The sequence below is a fragment of the Momordica charantia genome (assembly GCF_013281855.1).
Source record: "Momordica charantia cultivar OHB3-1 chromosome 8 unlocalized genomic scaffold, Mcharantia_2.0 BLBB01000008.1, whole genome shotgun sequence".
NCBI classification, from domain to species: Eukaryota; Viridiplantae; Streptophyta; class Magnoliopsida; order Cucurbitales; family Cucurbitaceae; genus Momordica; species Momordica charantia.
In genome coordinates this window covers 7,306,286-7,324,227 of record NW_028275166.1, presented here as the reverse complement: position 1 = coordinate 7,324,227, position 17,942 = coordinate 7,306,286, and the positions used below count along the sequence as shown (strand labels likewise).

The 17,942-nt window shown below is 35.0% G+C and overlaps 4 protein-coding genes across 12 annotated transcripts; 1 reads left to right on the top strand and 3 right to left on the bottom strand.

Annotated features, from left to right (window-relative positions):
* Nucleotides 1-18: 18 nt before the first annotated feature.
* On the bottom strand, nt 19-7,735 carry LOC111020960 (developmentally-regulated G protein 2). 6 transcript variants are annotated; one of them, XM_088127261.1, is made up of 13 exons: nt 7,511-7,673; nt 7,356-7,395; nt 7,140-7,225; nt 6,941-7,008; nt 6,054-6,130; nt 5,471-5,651; nt 5,198-5,254; nt 4,456-4,530; nt 4,198-4,317; nt 1,495-1,665; nt 1,051-1,164; nt 785-955; nt 19-505 (listed from the first exon to the last, which is right to left on the bottom strand). In XM_088127261.1, the coding sequence occupies exons 3-13, from the start codon at nt 7,207-7,209 to the stop codon at nt 410-412; spliced, it is 1,200 nt and encodes a 399-aa protein (XP_087983387.1). In that variant the 5' UTR covers nt 7,210-7,225; nt 7,356-7,395; nt 7,511-7,673; the 3' UTR covers nt 19-409. The 6 variants fall into 6 exon arrangements, with proteins under 6 accessions (XP_087983387.1, XP_022153456.1, XP_022153457.1 ...); XM_022297764.2 differs by lacking the exon at nt 7,356-7,395 and having other exon boundaries at nt 7,586-7,735; XM_022297765.2 differs by having other exon boundaries at nt 7,356-7,676.
* A 1,300-nt stretch (nt 7,736-9,035) lies between these two features.
* LOC111020989 (small ribosomal subunit protein uS3x) lies at nt 9,036-11,627 on the bottom strand. Its single transcript, XM_022297802.2, has 6 exons — nt 11,450-11,627; nt 11,214-11,361; nt 10,738-10,909; nt 9,682-9,736; nt 9,444-9,575; nt 9,036-9,360 (listed from the first exon to the last, which is right to left on the bottom strand). Exons 1-6 carry the CDS (start codon nt 11,477-11,479, stop codon nt 9,181-9,183), a joined length of 717 nt encoding a protein of 238 aa, XP_022153494.1. The 5' UTR covers nt 11,480-11,627; the 3' UTR covers nt 9,036-9,180.
* A 696-nt stretch (nt 11,628-12,323) lies between these two features.
* On the top strand, nt 12,324-14,590 carry ATG12A (Ubiquitin-like superfamily protein). 4 transcript variants are annotated; one of them, XM_022297714.2, is made up of 6 exons: nt 12,325-12,483; nt 12,700-12,758; nt 13,336-13,404; nt 13,502-13,564; nt 14,213-14,282; nt 14,398-14,590. In XM_022297714.2, exons 1-5 carry the CDS (start codon nt 12,339-12,341, stop codon nt 14,270-14,272), a joined length of 396 nt encoding a protein of 131 aa, XP_022153406.2. In that variant the 5' UTR covers nt 12,325-12,338; the 3' UTR covers nt 14,273-14,282; nt 14,398-14,590. The 4 variants fall into 4 exon arrangements, with proteins under 4 accessions (XP_087983288.1, XP_087983287.1, XP_022153406.2 ...); XM_022297713.2 differs by having other exon boundaries at nt 14,213-14,590; XM_088127162.1 differs by lacking the exons at nt 13,336-13,404; nt 13,502-13,564 and having other exon boundaries at nt 12,324-12,483.
* Nucleotides 14,591-14,905: 315 nt separating this feature from the next.
* On the bottom strand, nt 14,906-16,684 carry LOC111020984 (transcription factor MYB114-like). The gene is made up of 3 exons (XM_022297798.2): nt 16,236-16,684; nt 16,018-16,147; nt 14,906-15,899 (listed from the first exon to the last, which is right to left on the bottom strand). Exons 1-3 carry the CDS (start codon nt 16,414-16,416, stop codon nt 15,623-15,625), a joined length of 588 nt encoding a protein of 195 aa, XP_022153490.1. The 5' UTR covers nt 16,417-16,684; the 3' UTR covers nt 14,906-15,622.
* Between the last annotated feature and the right edge of the window lie 1,258 nt (nt 16,685-17,942).

Sequence of the window (17,942 nt, the reverse complement as noted above, 5' to 3'; positions counted from 1 at the left end):
ACAATAAGAACATTGATATAAGAGCAGAAACTGGTAAGAATTAGATATAAATGTTATACTATTGGGTGTTTCAGATTCCAACCATATTTAAACAAGCCAAAACACCAAAACTTTTGGCATATCTATTATACGTTCATAATCTTAATAACAGAGCATGGAACTGTAGTTCGGTACACCTTAACATCTAAACTACATTGGATTTCTTATCAATAACTTCCAATTATACATTCTGGTCTAAGAAAGATTTTCCGATGATGAGCAGGGCCAGTGAAAGCAACTCAAGAATCGCACATCAGAATCTTCGTGGATTGAATAAGAATATTAAACTAACCGGATATGTCACATTTTCAACGATTGGCTCAGCTTCATACAAGAACTCCAGATCTTCTTGGTATCATCTAATGTTGTATTATGTCTTTAAAGGAGCCTTCTTTTCTCTGTCAGATATTCGAGCTGGACCAGTTGTATGTGACTTGAAACGACCTCTCCCTCCCTCTTCCTTTTCCTGAAAAAATCAAATTGCAGATGTTATATACACAACCAAAATAATCAAATCAAATCTTTCATTTCATAGTCATAAGGAAAAGTGATATATTAAAATTTAAAAGAGCAACAGTTATAGAGACTCCCATTACTAACAACCCACAAGGACGTTGTTGTGAATTTGTAAACTGGAATAACAAATAAGAGAAGAAAAATAAAGTCATATTGTAGGTCCCTAAAAGTTTGAATGACTATTAAGAAATAGCCGACCACATCTGCCGAGCTAAACAACATTAGGTACCTTTTTCTTAACAATCTGGACCACATCCTCGTCATTAAGAATATGACCAAGGCCACAATGCTGTGGATAGTGCCTTGCACTTGTACCCCATACAAGCACGTACTTGACATCCTTAACCAAACTCCTGTGGATATGATTGCAAAAATCCTCAACGGTGCAGCCACCTCTATCCTAAAATTACATTCATGGAGCAGTTATAGGAAGAAAAGGATTAAAAAAAATACATAAATAAATGACTTTAGAAGGCAAAGGGAGGTAAGGCATACAGCAGAAAGAACAACTGGATCTGCAAAATCAGGTTGCTGGCCTTGAGGCTTGGTATAAACCCTAACAAGCCCCATCTCCTCCCACATCCTAGATAGTAGTCTGTCTAAGTTCAACTGCCCAAATAACAGAAAAGAGAAACTCAAAAATCCATACAAACGGGTAACCCACAAATATACAATTGATTTACTGCTTAAAATACCCTCAGCTCACACCAGACGTGTGATGTGAATGTATCTTAACTACAGGTTTGGAACATTTGGTATTATTACATAAGCAAATAGGGGATTAGAGAGAACCAGAAAATATTGAATGTGACAATATGCTACAGTCAAAACTCAAAATTGTTGACGAAGTTTTTTCATTCTGAGAGCAAGATTGCAATATGTTAGCCCAATATGGGTGTCAAAAGAAGATAAGCATGAAACTTTCCACTCCAATCATACCTTGAGATTACAACTAATGACAACAGAATTTGGCTGACGGGCTAACTTGTCTACATCATCAATACCAATTACATCAATCTTGTTGTAGACGTACACACACTTCATATACTTACGATTCCCCTCAATTACATCAATAAGATCGTCAACCGTGGCATCCTCTCGAAAGAGTACCTGCAGAAAATAACATATTCAATTGAGAAAGTATTCAAAAAAATCAATATAGTGGGCGTATGGATATGTCAGATATAGAAAGAATGGTGTCAAACTAATCTAATACCCCCTATCTGTGAAAATGAACAAAAAATAAAATGATGAGAAAAATTCATGCAGAAGAAAGGGAAAAATAAATCCTTGCATATTGCTCCTTTAATTCTTTTGTGAACCAAAAGATCAACCTCCAAATACTTAGACCCGTCTGTTAGAGGTGATGCAACTGTTCAAGATTTTTGGGCCTAGTTGGAAATAAAGGGATAGTTTTGCGCCTGGGAAACATAGAGGGGAAAAACACCCTTTTTTGTTGGCTAAATGGCTGTGGCATAATGTGTTCTCTGGAAGTTCTGGTTGAGGTATGAGTAAATGTCTGTGGTTCCACATTGCAGGATGCAGGACTTTTGTGCTTGGTGCCTGATGATAATTCCTTTTAATACTGGATGAAGGGACAAGATTTCAGGCGCATTTGTCTTGAAAGGTAGGCATTTAGACCACAGTTCCTGCACCACCAGATGCCAAAAAGAAAAATGCTACAGCCTGGAGATGGGTAGTGCTTCTTAAAATTGAAATCATTTAAGTAGAATAGAATAGAGAAGTCAGAATTGGGGGGCTGAATAATGAAGTAGGTGCTTTGGTAGATATATGTTTGAACATCTTAATGACAGGGAGTACGCTGTTCCATGAAGGATAGTTGGAAGACCATGAAAGGCGAATTCTTTGTAAGAATGCTAAAATTTTCATACGGCGCTTCATAGTTAGCACTTCTCAGCATCAACTAATGCATGAAGTGCGAAAAGCTCATCCTAAGTTAGCCCTAACTCCTTGCTGTTGTGTCATATGTAAAAAGGACGAAGATCTAAATCATCCCTTTATCCACTGTCAAGATGTTGGTAGCAATTCTTATAAACTACTGATTTCATTGAATAAATAAGTTCATAAAAAGTGCTCGTGGGTCACAGGGCAAAATGAGGAGAAAGCCTTTTGACTGGTGGGTAAAGACTTTAGGGTTTTTGGATGTTCTTTCTTCTTCCTTTAGCTCAAAGGACAACGATGCTTCTCTGTAGCCATAGATTCTGGCCAACTTCCCTAAATGCAAATTTAAACTAAAAAGGGTCAATCAGCAATATGCTCGATGACGTAGAGAAGGCAAAGAAACCTTGACATGAATGAAACCAATAAAGCTATCTTTGGTTTTTCAAACTCACTTACAGTAAGCTTCCCAAGAACTTTTTGGCACTTTTAATAAAGCCACACAAGCACTACCATTCAACTCACAAAGTATATAAGTTCCATCCAACTAAAGGCAGGTTCCTAACTTGAATCCAACCACCGTATGAAGGTTCCACCCTCATTTCTTTGTTGAAAGAAAGTTTGGTGCTTGAAGTGGAGCTTTCAGAGGGGTATTTTTTTATCCAAGAAAGAAAAAAGGACCAACCTTCATTGTTTTATTTTGACGGAACTAGGATTTTGCCCTTCCTACCACTAGTCATTGGTGTCAGGATTTGCCATATCATTTCTTGTTTGAGGTTTTTATTACCGAGAGGAAATAATCAACAATCCTAATACCTGGAAGAATTTGTAGGTGAGGGAAGATTATGAGAGTATTGAAGCAGTGGACCAACTGGGAAAGAGAGCCCCATTGTTGAGAGAGAGATAGAAGGAATTGTCTTTCCCTTGTTCAAGGAGACCTGCCTGAATACCCCTGTATTTCCCATTAACTTCAATGGAGAAAGTTTACTTATCGGTTACCATCTACCATTGCTTGTAATTCCATACCACGGCTAACGACTGCTAGAGAGTACTCAGCAGAAGATAGAGAGAACGAAGAAGGAGGGTTTAGGCAAGGGAAGGGGAGTCATGGTTGGGGAGAAGATAGCGGAGGAAAAGGAGCAGAGAGGAAAGGAGAGGCTGAAGAGAGATCAAGGTGAAGAAAACTCTTGTTCGAATAGTGATTGATAATGTCACTCTCATTTTTTTTCTTTTTCTTTTTTGAACTAAATCATCTATAACGGTGTTTCAACCCCTTTCAAAGAATAGCAAAGAAAAACCATTTAGCCATGGTTGCTTGGTGCGTCACTACCTATGAGATTAAGGATTTTTCATATGAAGTTTTTTGTCATTCTCCATTGTCAGGAAAAGCTAGAACTCTTTTGTTCAAGGCATTAAGGGCTCTCTGCTGAAATTTATAATTGGAAAGTAATAGACACTTCTTTTAAGGGCTAGATAGAAATTTCAACGGTTTTTTAGAACTTGTTTTTCCACTATTCTCGCGCTGTTTTGTGACTTCCACTTTAGTAATATTGATTTTTCTCTTGATTCCCAATAAATAAGAAACTGGGAAAAAATAAATAAATAATGGTTCTTCAAAATTTCATTTAGATGAAAGAAAGTAACCACTGATGATTGTATCAGCAATGAAGGGCAGTTCCAACAAAAGGGACAATAAAGAAATTGTGTGGAAGCCAGTAATTTAAGTACAGTTGGAAGTAATACCTCTGCATTGTGAATTTTGTACTCGTGTAGAATTTGATAGCAGAGCTTCTCATCAACATGAGTTAAAGGAAGAGTACTATTGAATGAAATACCACCAGTTTTTTTCTTTTTGAAATATATCTGCAGATAAGAATGAAAGCAGAGCTAGTTGAAGTACTTACTGATGGTTAGTCAACAAGGATGAGTGAGAAACTTTTTCAGCCAATTGAATTAGAAAATGGGAACACCAACGATGAAACTTGAAAAGCCAAAACTTACTTGAGGTGGTCTCTTGTTCAAACGCAAACCCACTGCTTCCAACTCCCTTGTTAATATCTGACGATGGCCCTCACTCTAAAGATTACATAGAAATAATTTATCACGAGAATGTTGGTTTAAATTATACCCAGAGGAAAGGTAAGAACCAAACTAGAAAAAAGGAAATTGCTAAATTGATTGTGAACTGATAAGAAAATAGTAGAATTGAAATAAATATCACACAAACATTCAAGAAAGTATCATATATTGATTCATATATTCAAATAGTTAATAAAATAAAAGTATCTAATCACCATAGTATGAGTACGAAGTTTGAAAACAAAATATTGGTCATATAGATCTCACAAATCAGGAAAAAAATGCTAGTAACAGAGAGTCTACCCATGTGATTGTCATGCCATAGGGAAGGGGCTTTATTCTCTTTACAGAAACAACGCAAGAATATAAGACTAGAAAATATGAATTGATATTAGCTTATTTAAATTAGTATTGCAAATGAGCTACCGTGAATAGTGATCAGTATTATGCTGTCAAAGGAAATTACTGAGCCGCAAAAAACATCCAAGAACTTATAAGCACCATGCAATTGTGATAATTCAACAATTACACTGAATAATATTCTTATTTTTGGCCTCCGATTTCCCAGCAAATATTCAATCATAGTGATAATAATTCAACATGTACAAGAAAAATTGGCTAAACCCATAAGCATATTAAAAGAATATAGCCCTGCAAAACTTACCTTGGAGGCATCAAGGACCATCAAGACCAAGTCTGAAGACTTGGAAACTGCAATAACCTGTCAATAAAGTTCATGCAAATTTAACCCTCACGTTACCCATTACGTTGAATAGTTAAAGGAAAGTGGTATACGCAGCAAAAAAAAAAAGTTTAAGAGCAACCAATTACTCCACAAATAAAATAAATAAATTATGAGATTACATGACCTAAAAGATGATTAAACTTGTGCTTCAAGCCTAAACAGAAAAATGGGGAAAATAAAAAAAAAGTTTACCTGTCTACCACGCCCCTTTCCTTCAGATGCACCTTCAATAATTCCAGGAAGATCAAGCAGCTGAATTTTGGTATCATTGTAGTGAATGATCCCAGGAATGCAAGTAAGTGTTGTAAATTCATAGGAAGCAGCTTCTGATTGAGTGCCCGTCAACATTGTTAAAAGTGTGGATTTTCCCACACTGCAGAAAACGGAAAAAGAATTGTCAGGGTGATTCCTCTAATATAAGAACAGAGTTATTATATAGATGTACGACCAAGATTGCTTAATAAATAACAAATACTATAAAACATGACTGATTGCTTAATAAATAACAAATACTATAAAGCATGACTGATCCTGCAAGTCGCATCCAAAAGTTTTTTACAATCTACTAATTATTTTATTAGAAATAAATCTTGTTTCAGAGCAAAAGAAAAGAAAAGAAACACTAGGAAGCCTAACATGGTGTGGAGACAAAAGGCTGCCTAATCCAAATATGTGGGTTCAAAAGCTCGCATAGCCAAGTTTTTATTCAGAGCACCATTTTCCTTTTCTAAATTAAGAACAAGTAAATATCTCAAAGGTCACAACAGGATAAAACCTTGGAAACCCTATGAGTGCAACACGTCCATGGCCATATTTTGTAACTTCAAAGCCCTCACCACCACCACTTGAACCCTGAATGCGTCATGCTAAAAATAGTAAATATGAATGCCAAATCAACAAAAATTTAATAGATTCAATTCAATTGACAAAAGAAAAAAAATAAGTGCAGAACAAGGGAATATATTCGTAACCCATCGAATAAAAGAATTTTTATTTTAGACAGAAACAATCTTCAAATATATTTTTTCACAAGTCCCAACTTACAAGAGAGCCAAGAAGAAATATCCAAGAGTAGGTCTTGGCAAAGTCGGCACCGAAAAGAATCAGTACTCATTTTCCAAAGCCAAAGATTTAATGACAACCATCATATGAAAATACATCAAATAGTCAGTTTTTTATGAATTCTTTTATTAGGATGCAGAAAAACAGCATACATCTAGAGCACAGAATATATGAATGGTTTTATATAATTGGGTTACAGCACGAACTAGTTATATGTTTGAAAACATTGTTGTGGATTGGATTTAAATAAATAAATAATAAAAAATTTGAAAAAAGGTGATTCATATTTTCTTTGCTCAAACTAATTACTCGAGTAGTTCTAAAAGAATCGATATTAAATTAACTTCTAAAAAAATTGAGACAACTTCTCAGAGCCAATAATGTGTGAATTGTTCGTAGTTTCATGAACTTATTTCTGTGAGCTCCGAAAGCAATACAATACCAAATGCCTAAGCACGTGAATGAACAGGAACAGTATCATTTTCAAATCAGAAAAGGAAGTATCCACGAGCAAGAAACAGATGCACTCTACCGGTGTCACACTTGAACAAAGCTTACAAAACTAAATGAAAGGAGCTGCAGATTTTGCAGGAAACATACTTTTGGAGGTTCTAGCAGCTGCGTCCTCAACTTTGCTATCTTTGCCTTGAGCTGACCAAGATGATATTCTGCGTTTTCAGAAATACAAAAACCGTTTAAACACTTGGACCAAAAAAAGTACATATAAGTTGTGGTAAATACACAGCTCACGTAGATGGAAGAAACTGATGATAATAGATTAATGGATGAAGCCAAGTACCCGTGGCCTTATTTTTCTGAGTCCGAGCCATCTCGGCCTCGATCTCCTTAATTCTTTCAATTATTCCCATCTTGCCGCGTCTTCAACTGCAAAACCACAATCAAAGCACCAACGCAGAAGAAATATCGCTTTATTAAAGATGTATGTTCAACCTAGTTTACGAATAACCATAGTGCATGAGGAAAACAATACAAAACAATATAAATTGATCGATACCAATCAATGCCTCAATGGAGTGTTAACTTCCGACCAATCTCTGTTTGCGCATTGATAAATTGGCGAAAAAAAAAAGGACACAATTACGGAATCAAGTTTAAGTTGAATTACATGCTCTTATTCAGCTCCAAGGAGCAGCCAGCTACAGTTATTACCGGATAATTCAGGAAGCTAAGAATCAACTGGGAGAAGAAAAAGTGATGAAGCAAATTTTGTTGAATAAGACTCACTCTGAACGACTGGCCGACGATCTGTGGAAGCTTGAAGAACGGAGAAGGGGAGAAGGAAGAAGAAGAGTGCCGGGCCAGACAGAGTAGGTCTTAGATAATTAGATGGAAAAGCACTGGGCTTTACAGGCGCCAACGGGCCCAGTTCATCCAAAAGATCCACTTGCTATGTTTAAATGTGAAAAGAAAAAAAAAATCTTTTTCGAAGTGTAAAATTTTTTTTACCCTTTTTGAGAGCAATAGATGGTATCATTTTAAGAATTTTTTAAGAATTTTTTAAGAATTTTTTTAATACAATGTGTCAAACGTTAAACTCACCATCTCTTAATTTGAGATATATGTTTGAGTTCTATTGATATTTTATTTTAAGATTAAAAGATTGATATGCCCATAATTTTAAAAGAAAAGTTACTTTTTTTTGGACAATTTGAACTTCAGTTATTCATTGAGATAAACTTTTTGATAAAATTATACTTTAAAGCATTTGATACAGGTATAATTTCATTTTAATTTATGAATGGTCAGTGATGTAAAAAAAAAAAGATAATGAATGCTCCTACCTATTTGATCTTTATTTCCAAGGGCTCAATTCCTTTCCTAAAAAAGTGTTCAATTATTATTTTGAATTCACTCAACAAAAGAGTTATGGGGTTTATCAACAAATTATAAATTAGTTATAAAATAAAATAAAACCAATAAATTAAATCAAGGAAAGAAAAGATGAAATAATAGATCTATTTATTATCATAGTAAAAGTTCGTTCCTTGATTTAGTTACAAAATGTTGCAAATGTGTTTCTAAGCAGACTTAGGAGGGCCCTTTTTTTGGTAGGTTTCACCATCATGATATATTAAATTGGTTGATAGTTAATTTAATGCTTGAAATAAGGTGATTAATGATGAATAATTAGTTAGGGTATGTTAGAAATAAGACATAACGTTGCCATGTATTGACAGCTTAATGATTGAAAAAAAATAAACTTGGTCGTCCCATATTATGCAACAATATTTAAGGCTCTACTATAGCTAAATTGTGACGAAAAGCTATAACCATAATTGAACAATGCAAAATATGTATTTTGCATTATACTTTATAGTTGCATAATTTGCAAGATGTGGCAAATCTATTGATCAGACAGAAAGATCTACAAATGTTCCAATTATCAAACATTAATTGGCTAGAAATAGATCACTAAAGACACTAACACCACACTAGTACACCTCGACTAATCACGAGCCAACTGCCTAATCCTACTACACTTGGTTGACAAGGAAAATCGTATCCAAGATAGATGGCCACCATAGTTTGTACCCATTCACTCTAAGCTCTTTACTACCCTTGTTGACCTACCACTAGGTCATTCTATGATGGTTCACAAAACCAAAAAGTGTCCCAAAAAACATCTTCACTCCTGATTTAAACCAGGCCAAACCGTGAGTAATAAAACAAATAATTATAGCAAGAATTAAACTCGAATACCATAAATTTAACTAAGGATTCAATATCTGATTAATCTCTATTTCCCTCCTACACTGCAAAGTGAAAGACCAGCAAGTGAGAATGGAAAAACAAATAAATAAATAAATACAGAAACACCATTACTCGGCTGTAATATCTATCTCAGTGGCTGGTGGTAGAGGTGCATCTGATGGCTTGATATATTCTTCCTCCTCCTTAGGTGTGTGGATGGTAACCAAATCAGGCAAAGGAGTGGTCGGTCCTTGCTTACCCTTAGGATCCCAGTCAAGCATGATCTTGACCTTGATCCCAAGAACACCCTAGAAGATGAAGAACAATCACAATTAATTGATATTCAAGAAGATGGCGAAGACATTACTTTATTCAAGGGTGAAAAGCTAACCTGTCTCAAGAGGACATGCCTCACGGCAGAGTCAATATAATCTTTGCAAGGCTGACCGGAGGATATCATATATCCATCCTTGAACTTCATAGACTTTGCACGCTGTGCCCTGAGCTTACCACTAACAACGACCTGCATGCAGTAATGGAAACTCTAAGCGACATGAAAGAGAGATGTGCCTGTCTTGTAGTTTACCATAAAAGTTGGAGAAGAAAATAACAATCTGACTAACACAAACCTCACATCCCTTCGCCCCGCTCTCCATGACAAATCTAAGAACACCATAGCAAGCTCTGTAAAAATGAAGATGAAAGATGAGCCAACCAAAAAAAAAGAAAAAAGAAAAAACAGATGTTAGAATAGGAGTATTCCAGAAATTGAAGAATACAGGATCATCATAAACTCATATGAATCTAATATATATTTTCTAGTAAAAATATTGAGCACAATATGTACAAATTCACTTGCACAATTTCTTAAAACAAATAAAGACAACACCAAAGCAAAACCATTTATCGAAATATGAAGAAAAATCATGTGACCAACAACATTTATCCCGGAAAACTGTTCATGGTTACTAATTTAAGGAGACAGCTATTGACCTACAACGTTTGAAATCAAGAAATTCTTAGAAACCATGACCTCAAAAGCATTTAGGTTTACAGCTTATAGACCTAAAAAGCTTTAAAAGTTAACCAACAACCAAGGATGATAACACCTTATAACAACACCAAATGGACCACTTTATAACAACACCTTGACAACTTCATAGAGCATATGACAGTACCATTTGCAAAACTTCAAGAAATTACCAAAAAAAAAAAATTTGTGGAGTTCCCGAACCCCAAGAACTGAGCAAGAGCAACAGTTCAAGGAAACTAAAAACTCCATCACTACATATAAGCATTTCGAATAGATCCTCTAAACCCATAAATATTGGGAAAGGGACGTGTGTAATGCTCAAAACATAAGAAATCACACAGACCATTAGACGTGTCAGAACTTCAATGTCTAGACCCTTTCTACGGAACTCCTTGACCATACCAGCCAAAGATTAGTACACATGGAGATCATATAAAAAGTTCATTTCATAATATGGATTATCGATGACAATTGGAGAATCTTCTTCCCATATATAGAATCCAAAGAAATTTTCTACTCCTCTCCATAAATTATAGCTTCATATAGGAATTAATATTCTAGGGAAACATGGAAAAATATAACTATAACCAAAAAACTTCAAAGATTAGTCTATCTTTCAAATGAATTAAACCATTGAGAAAATAAGACAGACCTCCTGACAGCAAGCCCTCCAAGAAGCTTGTAACGCAGGGACTCAGCCTGAGCAATAGCACATAGACCTCTGTTGTTGACCTTTTCAGCATAGAGTTCGACACTATTCTCAGGGAATTTAAATCGCTTTTGAACAACAGATGTCAATTCTCTGATTCTTCTTCCCTTCTCACCTAAGCACATCATTTTTAGCAACAAAATACCGTAAATTCCAAAATTAACTAATCTACGGCCATCGTTGTTTGCATATAATACGAAAACTTTCCTATATAGTAAATTATTCATGTAGATGTTGTTATAATTTGTTATCATCCAAATTATTGCACAAAAGCACTACTTCCTAGTGAAACAAACAATTTATAGAGACAAAATATTTAAATAATTGCAGATCATGTAAAGAAGCAAACGAAGTAACTGAAAAGTTAATTTCCCGCCAAAAGCATTGGAATAAACAAAAATCAGAAACAAAATTCTTACCTAGAACATTTTGTGTCCTAGTTGCCCTGATTATAATCTCAGTACGCATCGGCGTAACCCTAACCTCGACACCGGAGTAGCCGTCCTCGGCTAGCTCTCTGGTCAGCACCTCGTTGAGCTCAGCGAAAAAAACTCCATCGGCGACAAACTGTAACAAATTAAGAACCAAAATACATATTAGATCGACCAAAAAGGAACATCCGTCTCTTAATTGCTTATGAATCAAAGGATGTAACCTTTCGTTTCTTGCTCATTTGGGTAACCATTATTGACGGCCGTCGTACACTAGAGCTGCTCTCTTTGATTTGGTTCCAAGTTTCACAGAAACCCTAAAAAATTGATGTGAAGAAAAGTGGAAGCGGTCGAAAGCTTATCACTCCCATCACACTGTACCAGATCTCTTGAACGGTTGTGATCAAAGCTACCACGCGGGCAGAAATGGAATGTTAAGAGACAAAATGAGGTTTTTTTTTTCTTTTTCCCTCCTTGAATACGAAAATAGTTCTAAGAAAACTATTTATTTATTTTTGTATTTATTTATTTTAATTTTTGTTATTTGAGAGTTTTTTTGAGTGCAACATCTCGAACTCCTTAGTTGATTTGTTTTGGCTCTTAATTTGAGTGTCTATCAATTCTCACTTTTAGTTCTTTTAATAAAGATATATGTCAAGTATTTAATAAATATTACATATATGTTTTTTAGTATAATATGTAGGGGTCGAAAAATACACATTTACAACCTTCTAAACGAACATAAATATTTTAATTTGTTAAAATATTGTTCAAGATTATGAAATATTATATATATTAATTATCGGTTCTAAAATTAAATGTCAAAACAAACATAACTCAGCAGTAATTGATATATTATCTTCAATCAAGAGGTTGTGAATTCGATGTTGTACTAAAAAGACATATATATATTAAGAGGCAACACGAGCTTGGCTCAATGGTATTGGCATGTCCGAGGTTATATATATATATATATATATATATATATATATTAAGATAAAATAAATATAAAGTCTTAGAAATCACCATTCAATAAGTTATAAAAAAAAAAAAAGGAATATCACAATTGAAGCCCAATGGGCTGTTGCCTTGCAAAGCCCAAACTTACCAAGCATGAAATGTACAAAACTGCCCAAAAAGATATTTGGAAGAAGCCGGAGACCGTGCCCCACAAACAGGGGTGGTGACCGCAATTCCTGCAGCCCACGGCGGAGTGCGACGATGGCTTCTAAGGAGTCGTCTAGTTCTGATCGAAAAGGTGAGTTTTTGAGGATGTATGAACAGACCCATTTTCAATTAGTTATTATTTAGCTATATTTGATGAATCGAACTTTTAGACTCTATTCTATCACCAGGCTTAGTTGATCTGATGCAGAAGGGGAACAGTTTTACAATTGTTATATGATTAGGATGTTTTCCCAATGAAGTGTTTGATCAAGATTTATGGTGATTTATTTGGTTTCGTTTTTTGTAGTGGTTGTTCTGCTGAGAGCTACTGGGGATGCTCCCATTCTCAAACAAACCAAGTTTAAGGTTTGTATTGCGTTAATTTTTGTCAGCTGACGAATTTAAAATTTGAATTTTATGTGTTATATTGTTTAAAATGTAAAAAAGAAATGAAATCTTGATGCCCGTGAAAATTTTTAATCATTTGATCAAGAGCCAAAAGGAATGAAGCTTAGTCTTTATTGTTATATATGTATCAGATATCTGTCTTGGATGCAATGTCACATCCTTTTACTATACAAATTCACATGGCCATCACCATCACCAGCACCATCACCATATGATTTTTCTGTGGATAGTAGCACAAAACTTTATTGATTACGACAACTTGAGGAAATTTTCATAGGATGTCTAATGAATTGAATGATATGATTAATGAAAGGGGGAGGATACCCCTGATATGTGGCGAGTGTTTCTCTACAAAAGACTTGTGCTCTGATATGTAATCTGGAATGAACTTTTGATGTGACCGACCTTAGAATGTGTTGTTTGTGTAAAATTTTATGCAGCAGTTTCTCCTCTTAAGTTTCTCCTTTTGGAATTCAGTTTCTATATTTGTAAATTTATGGTAAATGTTCGTTCACATATTGGATACATTTGGCAGATGCCTGGAACAGACAAATTTATTAAAGTTATTGATTACATACGCCGGTCAATTCAACGAGACACCTTGGTATTCATCTGAGTTTTGAAATAGTCTCTCATCTATCTGCCAAATTTATTTGAAATTTACGACACTTCACCGTGCTAATTTGTTCTATTCTTTGAAGTTTGTGTTTGTCAATAGTGCATTCTCACCAGGTCCAGATGAGACAGTTAATGATCTTTACGACGTGAGTTGTTATAGACACACTTTTTCTATTTATGTTCAAGTAGCGTATGTATACTTTTTATCATTAATTATTAGACGAAGAAAATGAGGTGGGGGTGAATTGATCTTCAATGAATTGGCTGAGAAATATCTTTAAAAGACTAATGACTCGTTAAAAACTGCCATCTTTAAGCGAGGGTGTGTCTTTATTGAAGGTGTAGACTTCTAATGTAGATGTTGGTCATGAATCATTGTGGAAAACACCAATCATTGTATATTCTTAGAAGGTGAAATAATGTGGCACGTGCCAGTACGCATTGCTTATTTTTAGTAGTAGAACAGTTCTGAGAAAAATATAGATCTATATTCAAATCGGATAATTAATTTTAAAACTTTCTGAAGTATGATATCCACAACATCTGCTAGATTATCTGAAAGTATAGCATCAAATCAATGAGTGCCCTTCAAAATATTTTATACATCAGTTTCTTATCACCTCTCTGTGGGCTGTGTATGGATTAAATCATTTGAACTTCATGGCAGTTTATCAATCTGTTTCTTTACCTTGGAATAGATATATGATTTTTCATATCCACATGAGTTCGAAGATTTCTGAAGCCCTGGTGGCTAGGTATCTTATTGATTATCTTTTTCGTATGCCTATTTGCAGAACTTTGGAATTGATGGGAAGTTGGTGGTAAATTATGCCTGCTCAATGGCTTGGGGCTAATATGCAGTGGGTAAAGTTTAGTGCTGATGCTGTAAATAGTATATTGAACAGTTCATTTTATACAGCTATGACTTTAGTTTAAACTCATCTATTTATTTTTTTACAAATTTTCTTCCACATTTTAGGCTGCTTTACCAGATGGAAAAGATATCTAGTCTAGTTCCAGAGTCTCATACTTATCAAGGTCCAGAGTCTGTAAATTTTTATTTCTTTGATAGATCTCTTTAATTAATTGTTTGAACATAGAATACCAGACTATGAAAGCCAAAAGATACTTGTTCCAAATTATGATATGGAAGCTCAAATTCTTGATTAGCACACTCTTTGTTCCACCCTTTTCTTTTACTGTTTTACATAGTAACAGCTATTGCCTTATCAAAGTGCTCATTTATATCTTAGTGCCATATTTTGTCTGATGATAGATATCACATATCAGTTCTTCTGGGTCTGTTTGAGATGATACTATTTCGTGTTTAGCTTTCATAACTAGTCTAGTATTGGCGTTTAACATGTTGGGGATATACAAATTCTCTTTTCTTTGCTTTTTTTCTCCATGATTGGAACTAGCGGGGAACATATAATTCCAATAGTAAGCTCCAAAGGCCAATATGATGGTACAGGTAGGAGGAAAAACAAATAATGAGTTGAACGACTATCTGGGTCTTAAGTTTAGAATAGTACTGAATCTTTTTTGTGTATTTGTACACATCTGTTTTGTTTGGGTAAAATCCAAGAATGACAAGATACACACGCTGACCATATCAGGCTGAGTGTTATGTGGTGGTGAAATGCTGGTCTGCACCATTTGTCCGACTCTGACCATCTGAAAATTTGGACTAAGCTTGTGAAAGAAAGTGACTTTTTTTTTTTTTTGTCTATCAGCATGATTCTCTTCATATTCCCACCACAGCTTCGGATCATGAGGCAAAATCTAGAAACTTAAACCCTTCTATCTTAATGAGTGCAGTGCACTACCGATCTCTCTCTCTCTCTCTCTCTCTCTCTCTCTCTCTCTAAACTTGGGGATTACCATATGTAGCACAATATCTCTTCCTCTAAACTTAGGAGATTGCCATATTAACACTAGATTTGCTGATTCCCTATAGTCAAACTTTGTTGTCTTTCATTATCTTGAGAGAAGCAGAAAGAATTACAAACTTCTTTCGAATATGATGTTGATAGCAGGTAGAGTGGATAATTCAAGATCAAGTTAGTAGGAATCTGTTCATTAGCCATCAAATATTTGACTAATGCCAAGAATGAAACAATAAAATTTTAGATAAATTACTGATGATTCGCATGAGAGTGCACCAACAACCTAAGCTCATAGTTACGGCTTATGATACCCAATTAAAGGAATTTACTCATCCACTCCAAATCAGGGCCCTCATTGGAAAAATCAAACAAGTTATCGACATCAAACTCCAAGTTTGAGCCATCTCCACATTCTTGAGACGTTTCCTCTTCTCTCGACTCTGTGTCCACTTTTCTTTTACATCCTTTTCTTTTGAGAACTTCGCTTTCTTTTTCACTCTGTTGGTTTATTTTCTTGCTCAAATGAGAATTCCAATAGTTCTTTATCTCGTTATCTGTTCGGCCGGGCAATCTCCCAGCAATCAAGGACCACCTGAAAAGATCAATGCACCACCCCAACTCAAAAAACCAAACCAAAACTCCTGTTCAGATTATGAAGCAGAAGGCAAACAATCGAGAAAGCTGCAGACCAAAATGGGTAAAAATGTGACCTGTTCCCAAGAAGTTTGTGGAGCCTGAGGATCAAATCTTCTTCTTGATCTGATATATTGCCTCTCTTTATGTTAGGTCTCAGATAATTCAGCCATCTTAGTCTGCAACTCTTCCCACAGCGATTGAGACCTGCAAAATTTATAAACCATTCAGCTAAATAATGGCTCTGCATCTTCTTCATTTGGATTTTAGAAATGGTAAAAGGGTGTGAAAGCACCTGCTTTGGCTGCAATCGTTTTCCACCTTTTTGCACCATGAATGGCAATAACCTCGGCCAGTTTTTGGTCTTCTTCTGCGGTCCAAGCACCTTTATTGACTCCATTTCTCATATTTTCAGCTTCATTTATGTCTCCTTCAACTTGCTTCACTTTTCTTTTCACAGACTCTTCTTCAGTCATTGGAACTTTAAGAGATAGATAGAGAGAGATTATGGTTTGGAAGAGAGCTTTATTTTTCTCTAAGAGGTGAAAATGTAACAGAGATCTCAGCTAGAAACTAGAGATATATATGATGAAGTTGGAATAATTCTGGGGTTGGCAGTCTTTCAGCAAAAGGACGCTCTGATCATGAGGTTGATGATTGAGTGAGATATAAAGTCTGCTTCTAAATAGTTGCACACTGTTGTACAACTCAACAAAGAACAGCTAGCAAAAGATCCTGTTTAAGAAAAAGAGCTACTATTATTTATTATTATTGTTTTCTATAAAGAAAAATTTCGAAGTCCATGATGTCGTAGATTCAAATAACATGAGAATATCTCTCAGCACGAGACATCTTTACTTTTTTTAAAATGTCGTAGATTCGAATCTGATATTCCATAACATAATTTACCTCATGATAACTTCTTTTGAAGTTATAAATTTCAAAAATCATGCCTAGTTCGTAATGATGATCTTTTTGACCACTAGGTGGTCATTTGAAACATTTATCTAATGATTCGAGTAGTTTTCTTCTGGACATTGAAGCTCATCCTTAATTGTCTTGATAGTCGACCTCGACTCGTGTTATTTCAGGATGATATATAGCATTTAGAATATGTCTCGATTTAGTACCGCTCTCACAGCCCACAATGAAATAGTACTGCTTTTACTCTTGTCAATATAATGTTAGTGTATTATTTTGTGGCTAAATGAGAGTGTAGAGGAATTGTCATCAAAGTCAGGAAGGAAAAAAAGGGAAAGGCTTTTTAGAGAGAGAAAGCCTCGAATTTAGTGAAGAATCTACAATAATAGAAACGAGAAGAGAAGGGAAGGGAAGCGCAGCACATGATTTAGAGAGAGATAGAGAGTGGCTACAAGGAGGACAAAGTGAAAAATAAGCACAGAACAGAAAAGTATTTTGTCTCGAAAGAATAGAACCTTTTCAGAGCCATGGAAAGGAGAGAAGATCAAAACTCTTTTTATTTTAATGATACCAGTAATTCAGTATATGCATGAATATGCAATTTCATTGGTTTCATATTCCCATTTTCTCTGTCCAAAGCTGAGCTAACTGCTACTGTGCATCATCTTTTTAATTACATATATATATATATTTTATCGTACAGGAAGTATCATAAAATCCAACAAAAGGAAACTGTTAAACAAAAGGCAAAATTAGGTTCACTTTAAGTTGGGATTAGGTGAAAGATTATACCATATCCATTTCCCATGCATAACTTTTAGTCTCACGTACGTTTAATTTATAATTTCTTTTTAGTTTAACGACATGGAACCGTGGGTCCAGTATAAAGTTTGAATTTTTTTAGTACAACAAATTGAGTGTATGAGAGTTTAAACCTCCGACTTCATTAAAAGGAGTAGATGTTAGTTACTGTTTTTAAATATAGCATTATAATTGTGAGGTGTGAGATTGGTCTAAGTTTCGATGCGGAGAAAAAGTTACTTAATCTTAGCTGTTGAATAATACTTAGGTTGCTAATAAA